General features: G+C 47.0%; 1 protein-coding gene and 1 non-coding gene across 14 annotated transcripts in view; both read right to left on the bottom strand.

Moving 5' to 3' along the window:
• The window catches only part of Atp2b4 (ATPase, Ca++ transporting, plasma membrane 4), a 98386-nt gene that overhangs the window by 13501 nt on the left and 67431 nt on the right, over nucleotides 1-17454 (bottom strand). For all 13 annotated transcript variants that reach the window (XM_006529723.3, XM_011248038.2, XM_006529727.3 and 10 more), the window contains 11 exons: nucleotides 16052-16266; nucleotides 15489-15731; nucleotides 14195-14436; nucleotides 13543-13774; nucleotides 12523-12702; nucleotides 11549-11636; nucleotides 10283-10389; nucleotides 3150-3341; nucleotides 2526-2739; nucleotides 1614-1825; nucleotides 331-438 (listed from right to left, as the gene is read on the bottom strand). In XM_006529723.3, the coding sequence (XP_006529786.1) occupies nucleotides 331-438; nucleotides 1614-1825; nucleotides 2526-2739; nucleotides 3150-3341; nucleotides 10283-10389; nucleotides 11549-11636; nucleotides 12523-12702; nucleotides 13543-13774; nucleotides 14195-14436; nucleotides 15489-15731; nucleotides 16052-16266 (2033 nt within the window). The remainder of the gene's footprint in view (nucleotides 1-330; nucleotides 439-1613; nucleotides 1826-2525; nucleotides 2740-3149; nucleotides 3342-10282; nucleotides 10390-11548; nucleotides 11637-12522; nucleotides 12703-13542; nucleotides 13775-14194; nucleotides 14437-15488; nucleotides 15732-16051; nucleotides 16267-17454) is intronic.
• Mir6903 (microRNA 6903) lies at nucleotides 10384-10471 on the bottom strand. The gene has a single exon (NR_105868.1). It is a non-coding gene; the product is annotated as a microRNA 6903 (primary transcript).

Below are 17454 nucleotides of genomic sequence, written 5' to 3' on the forward strand. Positions count from 1 at the left end.
AGTAGCCCTGGGTCAGACTGTGGCATCGTCAGCACGACGTTTGCTTTTTGCGTTTTGCTTTTGCCTTTTTTTTTTTTTAAAGATCCTTAGGTTTATTTTTTAATGGAAAATTTCCACTTTTGTTTCAAAACGCTTTTTTTTTTTCAGTCTCTAAGAATGGGGGACAGAGAACCTAAGTTCTGAAGTGAAGGCAATGGTTACTCCAGCCTGGCACCCCAAGACAGAAGGAACTTGAAACTGTGATGGAGGGAAGGGGGAAGGTTGGGTCAGGTGAAACAAGGAGCTGGGGTCTGCAGCTTTAGGGATCTGTAGAGGGCACCCCACACTCACCTGACCCCACAAAAGTTCTCCAATCCCTATAAAGAGACACCACATCCACTGCTCCATGGTCAGGCTTGTGCAGCTGAAGGGCTTCCCTCCCAGTTCAACAATCATGATCTGAAACACAGCAAAGCACGGCCTGCCACGGGGAGGCCAAGACCTCCGGGGTGGCTAGGGCCACAGCGCCCCCTGCAGGGCTCTTGGGGCACAAGTCCTAATGTTCTTGTGGAACAGGAAAGAAGTGCAGACGTGGAGAAGGGCTACAGATACAATCTTCATAGAACACTTCAAATGGGAATCATGTGATGGATGGCTATGAGTATCATGACAGCGATTAATATACGGTCTGGCAGGAACAGAGAAAGTTGGAGGCTTCCTGTGATGTAGGCTAGTGTGTGACAGAGAGAAGGCATGCAGAAGAGGAACATGTGTGTGTGTGTGTGTGTGTGTGCGAGCGCGTGCGAGGCATGTGTGTGTCAACGTGTGGGTCTGTAACCTAATCCATGTACCACAGAAGACAGAAGAGAGTGTCAGATCCTCTGGAGGTAGCATTACAGGTGATCAGGAGTCAAGTGATACCGAGTGCTGGAATTTAAACTCTGGCCCCCTCTTAACTGTTGCTGTCTCCAGCTCCAAGAAGATGTTCTTCGGTTGTGTGGCCTTCCCATAATCCTTTGTAGACAAGTATCTTAGTGAACCTCTAACTAGGTTCACTAGTCGGAACTGGCACAAGAAGGAAGGACCCCATCTTCCCACTACCAGGCAACTGTGCTCTTGATCCTCGTTTTCATACCAGGAGCCCAGGCAGGGTTATCCCAGCAGCTGTGTACGTACCAACCCATCACTCCTCTGTGAATCGTGCAGCATTTCCAATCAGAAACTCACTCAGAACAAAAGGGCCAGGGTGGGGACTGGGAGCCTACACTACCTATACACTACTACACTACTATACACACGCCATTTCATCTGTGCTGGCATGGGAAGGAGGTAGGAGATAGTGACTCTTCTCTTGGTCACTATATGGAACTTCTGCACATTTAGAAAGGTCATGAAAGAATTCTCTAAGTCATACTTGCAGGGGACATGCTCCCTTGCCTTGGAGCACCTGAGTGGGCTCAGTTCTAAAAACGAGGTACCCAGGAAAGCCAACTGAGACCCCCAAGGTGTTTACTCTTAGCCTTGGTCCTCGTAACTCCCTCTCCTAATCTTGGGCACCTAGAGAGAGTCCTAGCTCCCAAGCTCCTGCCCTCTGTCTCCCAGCACCCCTATCCCAAGCCCAGACAGAATCTTACCTGGCAGAAGAATGTGCCCAAAACTACAGTGCAGAAAATGATGTTGCGGTAGACGCCTGCAAACACGTTCTTCTCACCGTGGATCTTCCGAGCGTTGATTTCGTTGAAGAGTTGCATCAGCACAAACGTGTTGAAAACAATGGTGTAGTGCTGGCTGGGTGGCGAATTGAGAGGTGCCTTCCTCCCACTGTCAATGTCGAACAGTGTGTCGCCTGGTAGGGCAGGGCAATTATTAGAGGATGACTGTGGTCTCAGTGAGGGTTCAGGTTGAGACAGAATAGCCGTCCTGACCGCTTATGGCCATTACAAAGACCACTCTAACTGGGCCATTTCTGAGTTATATCAGTTATTGAACGTTTTGTTTTTTGCTTGTTTGTTTTTTAAAAAATAAAACAGTTAAAGATTATTGTAGATTCTTTTTTGTTTTGTTTTGTTTTGTTTTATGTGTATGAGTGTTTTGCCTGCATGTATGCCCATTCTGCTGGAGGTCAGAAGGGGACATCAGATCCCCTGGGGCTGGATTTACAGATGGTTGTGAACCACCACGTGGGTGCTGAGAGCTGATCCTGGGTCCTCTGCAAGAGCAACAAGTGCTTTTAATTGCAGACTTGTTTCTCCAGCCCCACTCAATGGGATCTTTTAAATGTTGGCTCTCGTCTCAACTTCTCTGGTTTTTGTCTGTCAGCTGGCATCAGTCCCGTTTGTTCCCCTGTGGTGTGGCATGATGGAAAGCTATGTGCACCATGTCTATGTGCTGAGACCACACAGGCAGCACTCACTGGCAAAGCTGCTAGTGTGCCTATATGTCTGTACTTCACCAGCTACTATGCTCCTGTCTCTTCTCAACCATTCTCTGTGCCTAACTAAATCTAGCACCCAATAGCTGCCTTCCCTTTTCCAGCTGTGGCTCACCAGCAAAGACGAGGAGGAAGACGATTAGGAGCTGATACACAGCATGGCCCAAGATGTTCTTCATCATAGTGCGGGAGATCAGAGGCTTGTTTCGCCCATAGGGGCGCCGCCTCAACAGAGACTCGGTGGGGGGCTCTGTGGCCAGGGCCAGGGAAGCAAACGTGTCCATAATCAGGTTAACCCACAACATCTGCACCGCTTTCAGTGGGGAATCCTGGTAGGAAGAAGAAGAACCAGGTCTTTCAGCTTGTTCCAGAAATCAAGCCTGCATCACTTTCCAGTGACATCCTTCTGTTGACTTGGCCTAGCTCCCACTACCCACTAGACCTTGAATTTGGGATCATAACATCTGACTTGCAAGCTTGCTTTGAAAAGACAAAGTTAATCCACATAAGCGCGCTTCATAGTTGCTGACCAAAAAAAAAAAAAAAAAAAAAAAAAGCTAAACTAATGCTGGGTATATATCTCCATGCTCAGCAAGCAGGTAGAGACTAAACCTGGTAGAGATATCTGTCTGAGCAGCACTGGGAAACCCTTGTCTTGACTCCTGAGTAGATACGCTATTCCCCCTCCCCTCCCCTGAGAACAGCCTCGAGCCACTCTGCTGTCCAAGCCCCACCCAACCTGAGTGATGCAGGCTCCAGTGAAAGCCACAATCACGGCCACCACATTGACAGTGAGCTGGAACTGTAGGAACTTGGAAATGCTGTCATACACATTCCGTCCCCACATCACTGCCTTCACAATGCTGGTGAAGTTGTCATCGGTCAGGATGATGTCTGACGCCTCCTTAGCCACATCTGTGCCTGCGATGCCCTGGGGTGGAGAGGAAGGCAGGCGGGAAGCAGTTAAGGGCACGCAGCACAATCTGAACCCAGGGCCTAAGAACCCGGAAGCCTCAGAACCAGGTGCAGGCATGGAGGGCATTGAAGCTACAACAGAAAACAACCACCCTCCCCACCTTGCTTCCCTGCCACTCTGCAGGAAAGACTATAAGTGATCAAGAGATGGGACGGCATCCTCTAGCCCCTCTCAGAGTCTCTTGCAAGGCCAACTCACTAGGTGGCCAAGGCTGGCCTCAGATTCCTGATTTTCCTGTCTCTACTTCCCAAGTGCTGGTGCACATCACCATATACAGCCCTGATCTGTTTCTATTATACATTGTGCAACCTCTAACCCACTGGGGCTTATTATTCCTGTAAAGTCTTTAAACTTTTTAGATGTTTATTTATGAGTCTTGATGCATACGTGCCCATGTGTACAGGTACCCGCAGAGGCTAGAGTAGGGTACTGGATCCTCTGAATAAGGAATTATAGGCAGGCGTGAGCCATTCAAGGTAAGTGCAGCAAACTGAACTCAGGTCCTCCGTAAGAGCAGCAATTGCTCTTAACTGTGGAACCATCTCTCTAGCCCCAGGAGACTTCTTCTTTATTCTGGTGTGTAGTATATTATTCTGTTTGCCTAGTAATATTATTTTACTATCTAGATTGAAGCAAATGAAGACTATCTAGATTACAAGTACATAATGCAGTTTTCCTATCAAAAAGTTCCGCCGGGTGGTGATGGTGCAGTGCCTTTAATTCCAGCAGTCAGGAGGCAGAGGCAGGTGGATGTCTGTGAGTTCGAGGCCAGCCTGGTCTACAGAGTGAGTTCCAGGACAGCCAGGGCTACAGAGAGAAACCCTGTCTTGAAAAAAAAACAAAACCAAACCAGAACAAAACAAAAATTAAAATGTTCCACAGCGCAGGGCATGGTAGCTTGTCTATAATACCGAGGCAGGAGGTTAGGCTAGGCGATCCTGCCCCTTCCCCCAAACTTCAATAAAGCCACATGCTGCCGTCATCTGTGCAGCATCTGTGCAGCATCTGTGCACTGTGAAAAGAAACAAGACGAGAGATGTGCTTGGGTCTGCTCACTACTATGACATAATCTTCAGGCTTCACTGTTAACTGAACAGAAGAGAGCTGGGAAAGAACATACAGACGTTACCTACCATTAACCTAGGAGGAAGGAGTACGTATATTATATATCATATATTATCATATATTATACTAACAAAAAAGATTTGTTTTTATTTTGTGTGTATGGGTGCTTTGCCTGCATGTCTGTGCACCAGGCACCTGTGGAGACCAGGAGCGGGCATTAGGGCCCCTGGAACTGGAGGTATGGACGGTTGTTACTGTCACATTGGGCGCTGGAACCCAAGCCTGGGTCCTCTGGACCAGCGGCCAGTGCTCTTAGCTGCTAAGCCATCTCTCTGGCTCCTATGTGATTGTTTTCTATTTATTTATGTTTGCTTTTGTTTCTTGGTTTTTGAGACAGGGTTTCTCTGTGTAGCCCTGGCTGTCCTGGAACTCACTCTGTAGACAAGAGGCTGGCCTCGAACTCACAGACATCCACCTGCCTCTGCCTCCTGACTGCTGGAATTAAAGGCACTGCACCACCACTGTCTGGCTCAGCCCTTACCTTTAATTTAAAAAGTTAAATGATTTCATTCTATGTGCATGGGTGTTTCACCTGCAAGTATGTCTGTGCACCAAGAGCAGGCTTGCTGCTCCCAGAAGCCAGAAGAGGCCATTAGATCCCATGGAAATAGAGTCACAGGCAGCTGTGAGCCACCAAGTGGGTGCTGGGAATAGAACCTTGGTCCTCAGGAAAAGTAGCCCAAGTCTCTAAACATTTTTCCAGCCTCTATTTTTTAATTTAAAATTATGTGGTTTTAGTAATTTGATGTAAGATATAGCTACAGATAAAAAACAATAAGAGTAATACGTATATGTACATGTACAGAATCACCAAACAATAATAACTAATTTAAAAAAGATAAATATTTAACTCTGTGTGGTGGTACATGCATATGATTTCAGGACTCAGGAAGCTAAGGACTGTGAGTTTAAGGCTTTCCTGGGCTACATAGTAAGGTTGAGGCCAACCTAGGTTCCTAGTGAGATGCTATCTCAAAATAAAATAAGAGAATATTTTTAGTAATTATTTCATTATTGTTGTTATTTTATAACTATTGCATAGTTTTTAGACAAAGTCAAAAATTGCACTAACGGCATTAGAGGTCACAGGTTTTATCTCAAGAACTGCAAATATAAAATTAGGGAAGCTAGACACACAGGAGAGAATTAGAAGCATAGCATTCCAGAATTTTAAGCGAGAAACATGAAGACAACCAATTTAGGAAGCATTTCACCTTAAAAACAGGTAGAGAAACTCAGCCAGGCCACAAAAGCTCACTTCTTAGCTCTGTTATCCACTCAGTAGCATCTGACACGGTATGCGCTCAGAGGGGAGATGCTCCTCTCTGCTCTGACTGTATTCCCTAGTGTGGCCTAGTGAGGCAGGGCACACTGAGGCAATGCATGATACCAGACCGGAAATAAGAAATAGGCTCAGCGGGCTGGTGAGATGGCTCAGTGGGTAAGAGCACCCGACTGCTCTTCCGAAGGTCAGGAGTTCAAATCCCAGCAACCACATGGTGGCTCACAACCATCCATAACGAGATCTGACTCCCTCTTCTGGAGTGTCTGAAGACAGCTACAGTGTACTTACATATAATAAATAAATAAATCTTTAAAAAAAAAAAAAGAAAGAAAGAAATAGGCTCAGCCAGGTGGTGGTGGCGGCACATGCCTTTAATCCCAGCAACCCGGGAAGCAGAGACAGGTAGATTTCTGAGTCTGAGGCCAGCATGGTCTATAGAGAGTTCCAGGACAGCCAGCCAAGGCTATACACAGAGAACATGTCTCAACAAAACAAAACAAAACAAAACAAAACAAAACACCACCACCACTACCAACAACAAGGCTCAACCTCTCTGCAGTGTCTTATCAGGCAAGAAACCAAAAAAAGCAATAAAAGACACCTGGGGTTACATCAAAAGCTCTCAGAGACACTGAAGGGGTGACTCCTGGCTAATGAGGGATCGGTTTCAGCATCAAGACAATAATAAGAGTAATGGATTGAAGCATATCGTATCTATATTCAATTTTCCCCATTTGGGCTGTAGGTACCTCAGAGTTCTTGTCTGACATGCTTGAGGCCCTAGGCTCAATCCCAGAACTGAAAAAAACAAAAACAAAAACAAAAAACAAAAAACATGTGCTTGTAATAATACCTAAAAAATAACGTAAAGCAAGTTACCCTCTGTATGGAAGGAGACGAGTCGGGCATTTAACCTGACTTTCATGTGGGGACTGAAGCACAGAGAGGGCCAAGTGAAGGGAAATCTCTTTTTGTGTCAGTAATCAAGTTAATAAAGAAATAAAACCGGGTCACTTCCCAACCCCCAGTGAGATATAGAATCTGATTGCTTCTAGAACTAATGTATAAAGACCCAAGGGACAAACCAGGCACAGTGGTGTCCACTGTGACTCCAACACTAAGGAGTCCGAGGCAGGATGACTGCCTCAAGTTTGAGGGTAACCTGGGCTGCAGGCTGAGTGGAAGGCCAGATCATGTCACAAAATCCAAATGAAGCATCAAAACAGAACAAAATGAAACAAACAACAGATAAAACACACCAGATGGGGGTACAGGACACCTTTCATCCCAGCACTTGAGGGAGAGGCAGGCTTGGTCTGTATAGCTAGTTTCGGGCCAGTCAGATACAGAGTGAGACCTTGTCTCACAGGAAGCATTTGGCGTGCAGACTGATCGACTTGAGTTTGCTTCTAGGATCATAGTATTACACAGTGGAAGGAGAAAACCAATTTCTAAAAGTTGTTTTCTGACCTCCACTCCCATACCTTGGTGGGTACACAGATTCACACAAACACACACACACACACACACACACACACACACACACACACACCACACACACCACACACACACACACACACACACACACACACACACACACACAGAGGTGTAGGGGAAGATGCAAACAAAAACAAAACCACAAAACCCCACCCCAAATCAAAACCAAACGATCCAACAATATCCAGGAGACTAGATAATACTTTAACACCTTAAAGGAGACTACAAAAATACAATGAACACATACATTCGTGTTGTTCATCTGTGTTGGGACAGTAGTCTGTGAAGACGGTAAACCCAGCTCCTTCAACATGAAATAGCCAGGACAAAAGTGGAAGGAAAGTGTGCAAACCCGCAGCACAGTGGCCTTCAGGCTGCCATCCTTAGAAAGGCCCACTTGCAAGGCTGGCTACTGGGAACTAGTTTCTCAGAGCACTACTGGTCTGCAATTAACTGAGACAGGGTGGCTCACTTCACCAAGTGTGTCCAGCCTTTTGACACTGTAACAATCTGTCACCTTGACATTCACACTCAAAAATAAGGATGTATTGGAGTTACAACAACAACAACAACAAACCCATATACACCACCACCCCCCCACACACAAAAAACTAATGGTATTTAGAGTTTAGAGTACATTTTACAATTTTGTGTTGGGCCTCACTCATAGCTATCCTTGGCTGCATGCAGCCCATAGACTGTAGCTTTGACACACTTGGTAGACTATGCTGAAATAGTTTGGCTTCTACTTCCCTTTTGGGAGTCTGGAATTCTGGTATGTGACAGAAAGTTCCCCCAAAGGCCAGTATTGACAACAGCTTTGTGAGCCGAGTGTGATGGGATTCCCAGTTAGAGGCATTGTACACACTGCTGACCTGGTGCAAATATAGAAGAAGAGACTCCCCTGGAGCAGTGAGAGCACAAGGAGGCTGGACATGGATTCTTCTGGAATTCTGCCAGTGTCTTTTTTTCTTGTGATCTAACTGTATCCTCAACACACGTCTGTAACAAACGCCAGCCATGTGTATACAGTGCTTAGACCAGGCTCCATTGTGTCCTCCTAGTAAATTTGTGAATATGATCACAGTCTTTGGGACATAGGCTAATATAAAAATCAGCGCTTTCTTAAACATTTGGGCACATTAGGACCCTAAACTCCAGGTCTTCTGGTCCAGGAGCCTCGAGTGGTGCCCGAGCGTCTGCATTTCCATAGGTTTCCAGGTAGTGCAGGTGCACTGGGAGTTGAGGTACATTTTTTTTTTAAATTCATTTTATGTGTATGGTGTTTTGCTTGCATAGGTGTATACATACCCTATGTGTGCATGGTGCCTGCCAGCAAAGGGAGTCAGATCACCTGGGACTGGAGTTATAGATGCTTGTGAGTTGCTTTGTGTGTGCTGGAAACTGAACCTTCACCCTCTGTTAGAGTAGACAGTGCTCTTTAACACTGAACTGTCTCTCCATGTCCACACAGGACACACTTTAAGAGCCGCTGCTGTGGAGTCGGACTCCAGAGATAACTCAGACATCCATAAGGTGTGAATCCTATTTGGATTCTGACCTCAAACTCAGATATTTGACTGCCTCTGTATCCTGAGAGAGCTGGGATTAAAGGTGTGCAACCACCACCGACTGGCTGGAATTGCCAGATTTTATTTTATGAGAAATTCTGTAATAATTTACACATGTTTTGTTGATATATATTATTTAGAGAAATAATCAAAAATTCTATGAATACAAATGACAAAATGACTTAGATTGATTAGAAAATAATTCAGTTGGATAGGGGAGGCTGGTGGCGGTACTTACTCAGCAAAGAGAGAGAGAGAGAGAGAAAGATCCATTATATAATTCTAACTTCTTAAGCATATTTTTAAAGTTTCTTAGAATTAAAACTGGTTTTGGTTGGTTGGTTGGTTTTAGAGTTCCCTAGGCACTGGAGAAATGGCTGGGTGGTTAAGAACACGCGCTGCCCTTCTAGAGGATCTGAATTTGATACCTAGCAGCCATGTTGTAGCTCACAACTGTATCTGGCCTTCATGGGTATCCACATTCTTGTGCATATATTCATAAACAGATTCATAAATATACACGTTATTACAAAAACACTATAACCAACCCCCTTTAAAAAAAAAGAGCTCCACAAAGATAGGTTATTTTCTTCGTTTTTGAGATAGAGTCTTGCTGTGTATCCAAGCTGGTCTGGAACTGCTTGTGGGACAGGCTGGTCTTAAACCCAAGATCTTCCTGCCTCAACCTCCCAAATGTTGGGATTACAGGTGTGCATCTCCAATCTCTCCTCTCTCTCTCCTCTCTCTCTCTCTCTCTCTCTCTCTCTCTCTCTCTCTCTCTCTGTCTCACACACACACACACACACACACACACACACACACACACACACCCCTTCCTAAATTCCCTTCCACTGCTTAGATTCCGACAACAGTTAGCTGTGGCTGGAGGCCTGGGAGCAATAAGCGCCTTCAGTGTGAGGGTGGGCTTTGTATTCTGAAGCTCCAGAATCCGCTGCTGTGCTTGCAACAACCATCAAACCTCCACCACCACCAGCAAAAGCCTTAAACCAAACCCAACCAAACCAGGCCCCCCAATGCTTCTAGTGCCTACCCCACCTTACTGAAGAAGCAAGGTGTGTCTTTGGAATATTTGACTTTTAAAGGAACTTGCTAAAAGACTCAGATACTCGTGACCTCCCACTCGAGGAGCATGGCGCGGACCATATTCTCTGTGGAAGCTGACTTTTCCGTCATTCATCCAGGCAAACAGTGTCACCACAGTGCTCTTGTTTTTCCAGGTAAGCCACTCTGTGATTCCCTGAACAACCATCGTCTGGTTTTCACACACACTACTGGCCAGGTCGGTAGGAGACAGAGGTGGGGGGGTGGGTGCAGGTGGAGGAGCACAGGCAGGATTCGAAGGCATCGGAAGCAGACACTTGGCTCCTGATGGAGAAGGTGACCCAAGGGGAGCTTACCATAGCAAACCCGACATCTGCTTTCTTCAGAGCAGGTCCATCATTTGTTCCATCACCGGTGACAGCCACTACCTGCCGCTGTTCCCCAGCAGTGCTGTCAATGATACCTGGGAAAAACAGACACACACGACAGTGAACACACGCGTGCCACCTGAAGACATGTGGTAAGTACTGCTTTTCCCAAAAGGGACACCTTGGGTCTTCTCCCCTGTCTCTACTATTCTGCCTCTACTCTCTCACCTTCCTTTGTCTTTTTGCTGCTGGGTCGACAGTAACCACCCACAGGCAATTGATTCGCTGAGTTCACTCTGAACCGAGAAAGGTAGCCTTGGTCTTGTGCCTTACACAGTTGCTAGGTAGCTGGGAAAGCATGAGATGGCTTTGACATCTGAGTTCAAGGATACCACTTCAGACATCTGAGTTCAAGGAAACCACTTCAGCCTTACCAGCTAGGGACTAACACTCCTACTGTCAGCTCTAGATAGCTGTGATGGCCTACCCATTAGTCCTAGTACTTGGGAAGTAAAGGCAGGAGGATCAGGAGTTCAAGGACATCTTCAGCTATATAGGGGATCTGAGGTCAATCTGGGCTACATGAGAACTGTACTAGCTCCTCTTCCCAGCAAACAACAACTAAAAAACTCCCAAACCCTACTAAACTGCAAGCCAAAAAGCTCAACTCTATCACAAACTTGCCAGGGGCTCAGATGTTTGCCAAACTCAATGTTGTCCCCACTAGCCTGGGACCACTCACTCCTAAGACTCCTTACTGGGGACAGGAAAGTAGTTTGGCTGATGGCTCATTTCATTTTGAGACAAGGTCCCACATAGCTAGGCAGGCCTTGAACTCACTATGTTGTTGAAGATGACCTTGAATTTTGGGTCCTTCTGCCTTTACCTCTTAAATTCTAGGATCACAGGTGTATGTCATCAGGCTTAACTCTTCAATGGGTATGTCTTTTCTCTTCCTCCTTTCCCCCTCCCTCCCCTTCCTCCTCCCCCTTCCCCCTCCCCTTCCTCCCTCTTCCTCTTCCTTCCTCTTCCTCCCCCTTCCTTCTTCCCCCCCCTCTTCCTCTTCCTTCTTCTTCTCCTCCTCCTCTTCTTCCTCTTTGAGAGCAGTGCTGGGACTTGAACTCAGGGCCTTGTGTATACTAAGCAAGCACTCTGCCACTGACTACATCTCCAGGTTGGCCAAGGATGGCTCTTTATCTGACTTTACCCTGGTCTTCCCTCCTTTCTGGCAGGCTATATACAGACGGACCTCACCTTTCACCAATGTGTGCTTGTCTGTGGGAGAAGATCGTGCCAGTACCCGAAGCTTGGGCCAGATCTTGTCCAGCTTTTCTTGTTCAACCTGCCAATACCAGAGGCACCTCTATCAGTCAGACTCAGAGCAGCTTATTCAGGAAAATCTTACCCCTCCACATGACCCCAGCTTCCAAGAGTACTGGAAATTTATAGCCATGGAGGGACCCTTATCCTCTGGCCTCCAGGGAGATGAAAAAGTCAGTATGGCTTCACTGATGGTGACTAAGCAGGGCTTTATCTTCTTTTCCCTCTCAATTTTCTATATGGAAGCCCATTCTTATTTCTTAGTCTCTTTACAGGAGGAGGGTCAAGTTAACCCCTGGCTCAGGAGGCTACCACAGAGCTGCTGGGGGCTTAGGTCTGAGTCCATGCAGATCAGGAAAAATTCGTCTATTTTATCTTCAAATACTGCATTCAACCACAAGCCTGTATCACCTACAGCCATAGTAGGGAGGTGACATTGGAGGGGTGAGGTAGGGGAAAGCAGCACACAAAGATTTTTTTTTTTTTTTTTTTTTTTTTTTTTTTTGGAGACAGGGTTTCTCTGTGTAGCCTTGGCTGTCCTGGAACTCACTCTGTAGACCAGGCTGGCCTCGAACTCAGAAATCCGCCTGCCTCTGCCTCCCAAGTGCTAGAATTAAAGGCATGCGCCACCACTGCCCGGCTAAAAAAATTATTCTTTGAGTTAAAGAAACAGAGAGATAATGAAGTTAGTGATTCTGTCTCCCATAGAGACAAACTGAACAAAGATAAGAGGACACCCTGCTCACTGTACGAGCAGCTGTGGGGGGAAGGGATGTCTCATGATGGATTGATTTTCCTTTAGAAGCCAGCCATGTGCTCCTGCAAGCCCCAGATGCTGCACACTAGACCTAGCTCTTCATGCCCTTGAAAGTCGTGCCCTCCCCTCCCTGCTCCCTCCACCAACTCACCTCACCCTTCTCATTTCGGATAAGACTGTTGAATTCTTTGCCTTCCAGGCACAAGAAGTCATCTTTAGGAGTCAGAATGCCACATTTGGTGGCAATGGCCCGGGCTGTGTTGACATTATCACCTGTCACCATCCTCACAGTAATGCCAGCCCGTTTGCATTTGGCAATTGCATCTGGTACCTAAGGGGAGTAAAGAAGAAAAGGAAACCTGGCTGTGAGCTTGGTGATCTATGGCTCTGGCTCAGCTCTCGCTCCAGTGGAGACAGAACAGGGGCTCTCTCTGATTGTTCTTTATAGTGCTCAGTGTCCCCTTGCTAATATGTTCAGCTCACAGAGGACATTTACATTTCACTCATGATCTCCTAGGTTGAAGGGGAATTTGCTTTGGGAGGCAGACGTGTCTCCTTCTTCTTCAGGGTCCCTGGGAGGTGTGGGCAGCGCCTGGTGATGTGGCCGCTCATCTCCTCCCCAGAAGCAGCTCTATCCACTCTCTGCCCATGTGGTCCAGGCTCCCACCCATGAGCTCACTGAAATGACAGGACACCCTCACCATTCTAGCTTTTGAAATTCCCCTGGCACCCAGAATAGTGTTCTGCACACAGGGACTGCTCAGGAAAGAATATGTCGGTTGAAAGAAGGTAGCTGAAGAGTAAGTTGTCTTCTGGTTAATTCTGCCCCTGACTATTCCTACTTACCAAGTAATAAGCCCAACAAAATTGTCACTGCCTGCCCCTTGGATACCATAAACCCTAGGGATGATGTCTTCTACTGACTTGGCACTCCACGGCTGATGTGGAAAGGAGGTATTGGAGAGTCGTCTGTCTCTGTAAGTGACAAGTAGTTAGGCAACGTGTCTGGGGTCGTGGCTAGGCCAGAAATTCACACCTGCTTCCTGTGACCCCCCGAGGTGGCTCGTGTGGTTTACACTGGACCCTGGACCCTAAGCAGTGGTCAGCGGAGAGACAAGCGCTCCTGCTTTCTGGCCCTTTCTCTTCACTTCAAAAAACGGGCAGGCCTTACCTCCGGGCGCACAGGATCCTCAATGCCCACCACTGCAATGCAGATCAGCGAAGTGAGGATTTCACCCTCAATGTCCCACGAGGGCTCTGTGCCATCAAAATCTCGGTAAGCTAAGCAGATAGTCCGGAGCCCTTCACTGGCCATGGGCTCAATGACATTGCGTACCATATTATCTCGGTCCTTACTTCTGAACGATTTGATTTCTCCTTCCTTGTTCAGGATTCGATCACACCTGGGGAGAGAGGCACATGGTTATCGTATGCTCACCAGCTCCTTTGAGCATGGTGGCATGGGGCATATCCTGACTACCTCTGTGAACTCACTAGGAAATGGGAGAGTCAGGCTGGTCCAGGCTGAATCCTGACTGTGGCACTGTTAGCTGCTCTCTCTCTGAGAACATTGTGCAAGTTCACTGTGTTTATTTCCCATCTGTAAAACGGGTCAAAATGGGTCACCACCTTGCCGAGGTGTGAGGGTTTATTAAAGGAGTCAGCAAAGTTCCTAAAAGCAATGATTGTCCTGAGTAAAAGCTCAGATGTCACTACCGGGCTGCAGGGTCACTCATCCTTCAGCCTGCTTTGGCATCGTCCCTCAGACATTCTTGGGAGGGGATGGGGATCTCAAAGGGGAAAACGGGAGGAAGGGGGCTCACCTGCGCAGCATTATCTCAGAGGCGCCCTTGCTGAACATGCGGAAGCCCCCTTCCGGCTTCCTGATGACAGTGCTCATGGACTTGCGCACTGAGTTGAAGGTGTACACCTTAAAGAGCTTCTCCTCAGGCACCTCATTGCGAACTGCTTGGTAGTCCTGCTTCAGGTCTGTGACAAAGCCCAGCAGCCCACACTCTGTCTTGTTGCCTACTTGTCGGGGTAGGCCTCCCTCCTTTTCTGGAGGCTAAGAGAGAAAAGAAAAACAGAAACAAAAACAGACATAGAATTAATGGGTGAGAGCTCTGGACCAGAGAGAAGACTTGGGCAGGTCAACTCGGTAGGTATACCAGTGCCCACAGGGGAGGCACCATTTGCTGTTCTTTCAAAGGTGACATTGTCTCACAGTCAAACAGGTCTTGGGACCTTACAGCTACTCTATGGTAATGAGGTGTCTCATGTCCTGGAAGTCATATTCTAAAGAATTCCCTGGTTCTGGGAAATGAATAATTAAATCTGGGTAAGTGCAACTCTGCTGTAGACACTGCCATATGTTTACCCCGAACATGTTCAGTCAGGAACAGGAAACAGAATGCAGGATGGCAGCTCAGACGATGAATGATAGAGGGTATGGTGGGTTGAGCCTGCATGGCCCCCACACGCTCATATATTTGAATACTAGGTCCTCAGTTGGCAGAACTGTTTGGGAAGGATTGGGGGTAAGCCCTAGTTGGAGTAGGTATGTCAATGGGTGTTGGGGGGTCTTTGAGGTCTCAAACACACTCATGTCCTCCCCAGTGTGCTCTCTGCCTCTTGCTTGTGGATGGAGCTGTGAGCCCTCAGCAACTGCTCCAGCGCTATGCTTGCCTGCCTGCTGCCACGTTTCCCGTCATGATAGTCATTGAGTTCTAACCCTCGGAAACTGTAAGCCCTCCACTAAACACCTTCTTCTTTTTTTTTTTTTTTTTTAAAGATTTATTTATTGATTATATGTAAGTACACTGTAGCTGTCTTCAGACACTCCAGAAGAGGGAGTCAGATCTCGTAAGGGATGGTTGTGAGCCACCATGTGGTTGCTGGGATTTGAACTCTGGACCTTCGGAAGAGCAGCCGGGTGCTCTTACCCACTGAGCCATCTCGCCAGCCCCTAAACACCTTCTTCTATAAGTTGCTTTGGTCATGGTGTACGAGCACAGCCATAGAAAAGTAAGTGGAACAGAAGATTTGTTTCTGGCAGAGTTGAGTATTGCTTCTCCGTCACCCATGCTGGGCACCCAGGCGATGGATGGCAAAGCTTACCTGAATCTTAGACGTGTAAGCACAGTTGATAGAGATGCCATTGACGATGAGCTCCAGAACCTTGGGTGGGAAGACGTCGGGCTGTGGGATCTGGCGGTAGTGAGTGCCCCCGATGTAAGCTTGCACCACGGTCATGCGGTTCATGGTCAGTGTGCCTGTCTTATCGGAGCAAATGGCTGTGGCATTGCCCATTGTCTCACAAGCATCCAAGTGCCGTACCAAGTTGTTGTCCTTCATCATTTTCTACCAAAGGAAAGAGAAAGGAGTTGAAAGAGGACCAACGGGGTTCCCACAGGCGCAGGCCGAAGGCTAAGTCCTAGTCCACATTTTTTCACTTGAGTTCTAGTCCTGCACAAAGATGCACTGCACCATTACTTGAAGATTTGACTCAGCTATTTAAACAACCAACGGAAATGGCTATTTTTCCAGAGCTAAGGATTTCTGTTCATGGGGGACTCTCTAAAGTGTCTAAAGGGCAGAAGAGTTTATCCTTCAGTCGAACGGTATAAGGTCCCCTCCCTTTCCGTCTCTGTCCCGAAGGAGCAGCATTTTTCCAGGCTTACCTTTACAGAGTAGGCTAGTGAGATGGTGACAGCCAGTGGCAGCCCCTCTGGCACAGCCACTACCAATACAGTGACTCCGATGATGAAGAACTTGACAAAATACTGGATATAGACAGGAGTGCACTCAGGAAGCCATTCTCGGCGCTGGATCACGAAATTGTCAACCACAAAGTACAGAATCAAGATGACAACTGTGAGGACAGACATGATCAGACCTGTCCAGGGCAACAAGACACACAGACAGGGGTCAGCTTGCTCTGCTCTTTCTAGAATTTTTAAAGCTATAAGCTTTATATTAAAATCTTCTCCCCATTCTGTTGCTTGCATACAATGACATTAGAGGGTTTTTTTGTTTGTTTGTTTTGTTTTTTAAAAAACAAAGTCTTTAATCACAGTGGTTCCAAAGATATCAAAGATACAGATTTTATTCTTAGCCCATCACCAACCTGACTCATATCCTTGTGTTAGTTGTTAAACCTCTATGGGTTGAGTTGCTAATTTAACTTCAGTCATAAATAAGAGGGCTTGCTGGGTTATGGTGGCATAAATCTGTAATTTCAGCACGTAAGAGACGAGGCAGGATGATCATAAGTTCAGCCCAGCTTAATTTACCCCTCCATCCCCCAAACCCCTAAAACCCGACCAAATAAAACAAACAAACAAAAAAGAGAGTAGAGTACGCTAGGAACGCCCGCTTCCTCCTAAAAGATGATCCTTACTTTTAAATGGCTGCATTCCACAAGGCGAAGAGATCAGGTTGCACCTCCACTCAGAGAACTAGGCCCACCCCACCGCCCACAGAGAACTAAGAAGCAGGCCACAGAGACTTGAGCGCTCTGTATCATGCGTGCTACATTGAACGTTAAATCCCTCAGTGTGAAGCTTCCTGACATAGTCGTCCCGTCCCCCCCATTTTTAATTTTTTCCTTTGTTCTTGAGATTTGTTCAGAGATTGGGCCTGATGCTCCTTCTCTTACTGAGTCATGGCCTTGAGGCCCTTTCTTCTAATAAACTGCAACGTCTGAAGGGGACTGTGTGTCAGCTACAGCCACACACGGACTGGCGGCCGCTGCTTGCTTCTGTTCCGTTAACAAGGTGGCCTACATTTTATGATTGCATTCCAGAATTTACCGAGCAGCAACTGCGTCTGCCCACTTAGTAGCTTACGGCTTTGACTTTCCCTCTTGAAAGTTCCACACGCTAGTTCCAGTGTGTCCCCACAGTGCTAGCACGTGTCACCTACATGATTTCTCCTATCATAGCATGGCATAAAAAGGTCTCGGCCTTCACAGCTGAGTCTCTACAGCCCTAGGAGATAGCTACTATTGTTCGTACTGTTCCAAAGAGAATGCTAGGGGTCAGAGACAGAAGACACTGGCAGGGTGGCCATCCTGGTTTGCTCA

The sequence above is a fragment of the Mus musculus genome, chromosome 1, assembly GCF_000001635.26.
Source record: "Mus musculus strain C57BL/6J chromosome 1, GRCm38.p6 C57BL/6J".
Lineage (NCBI taxonomy): Eukaryota > Metazoa > Chordata > Mammalia > Rodentia > Muridae > Mus > Mus musculus.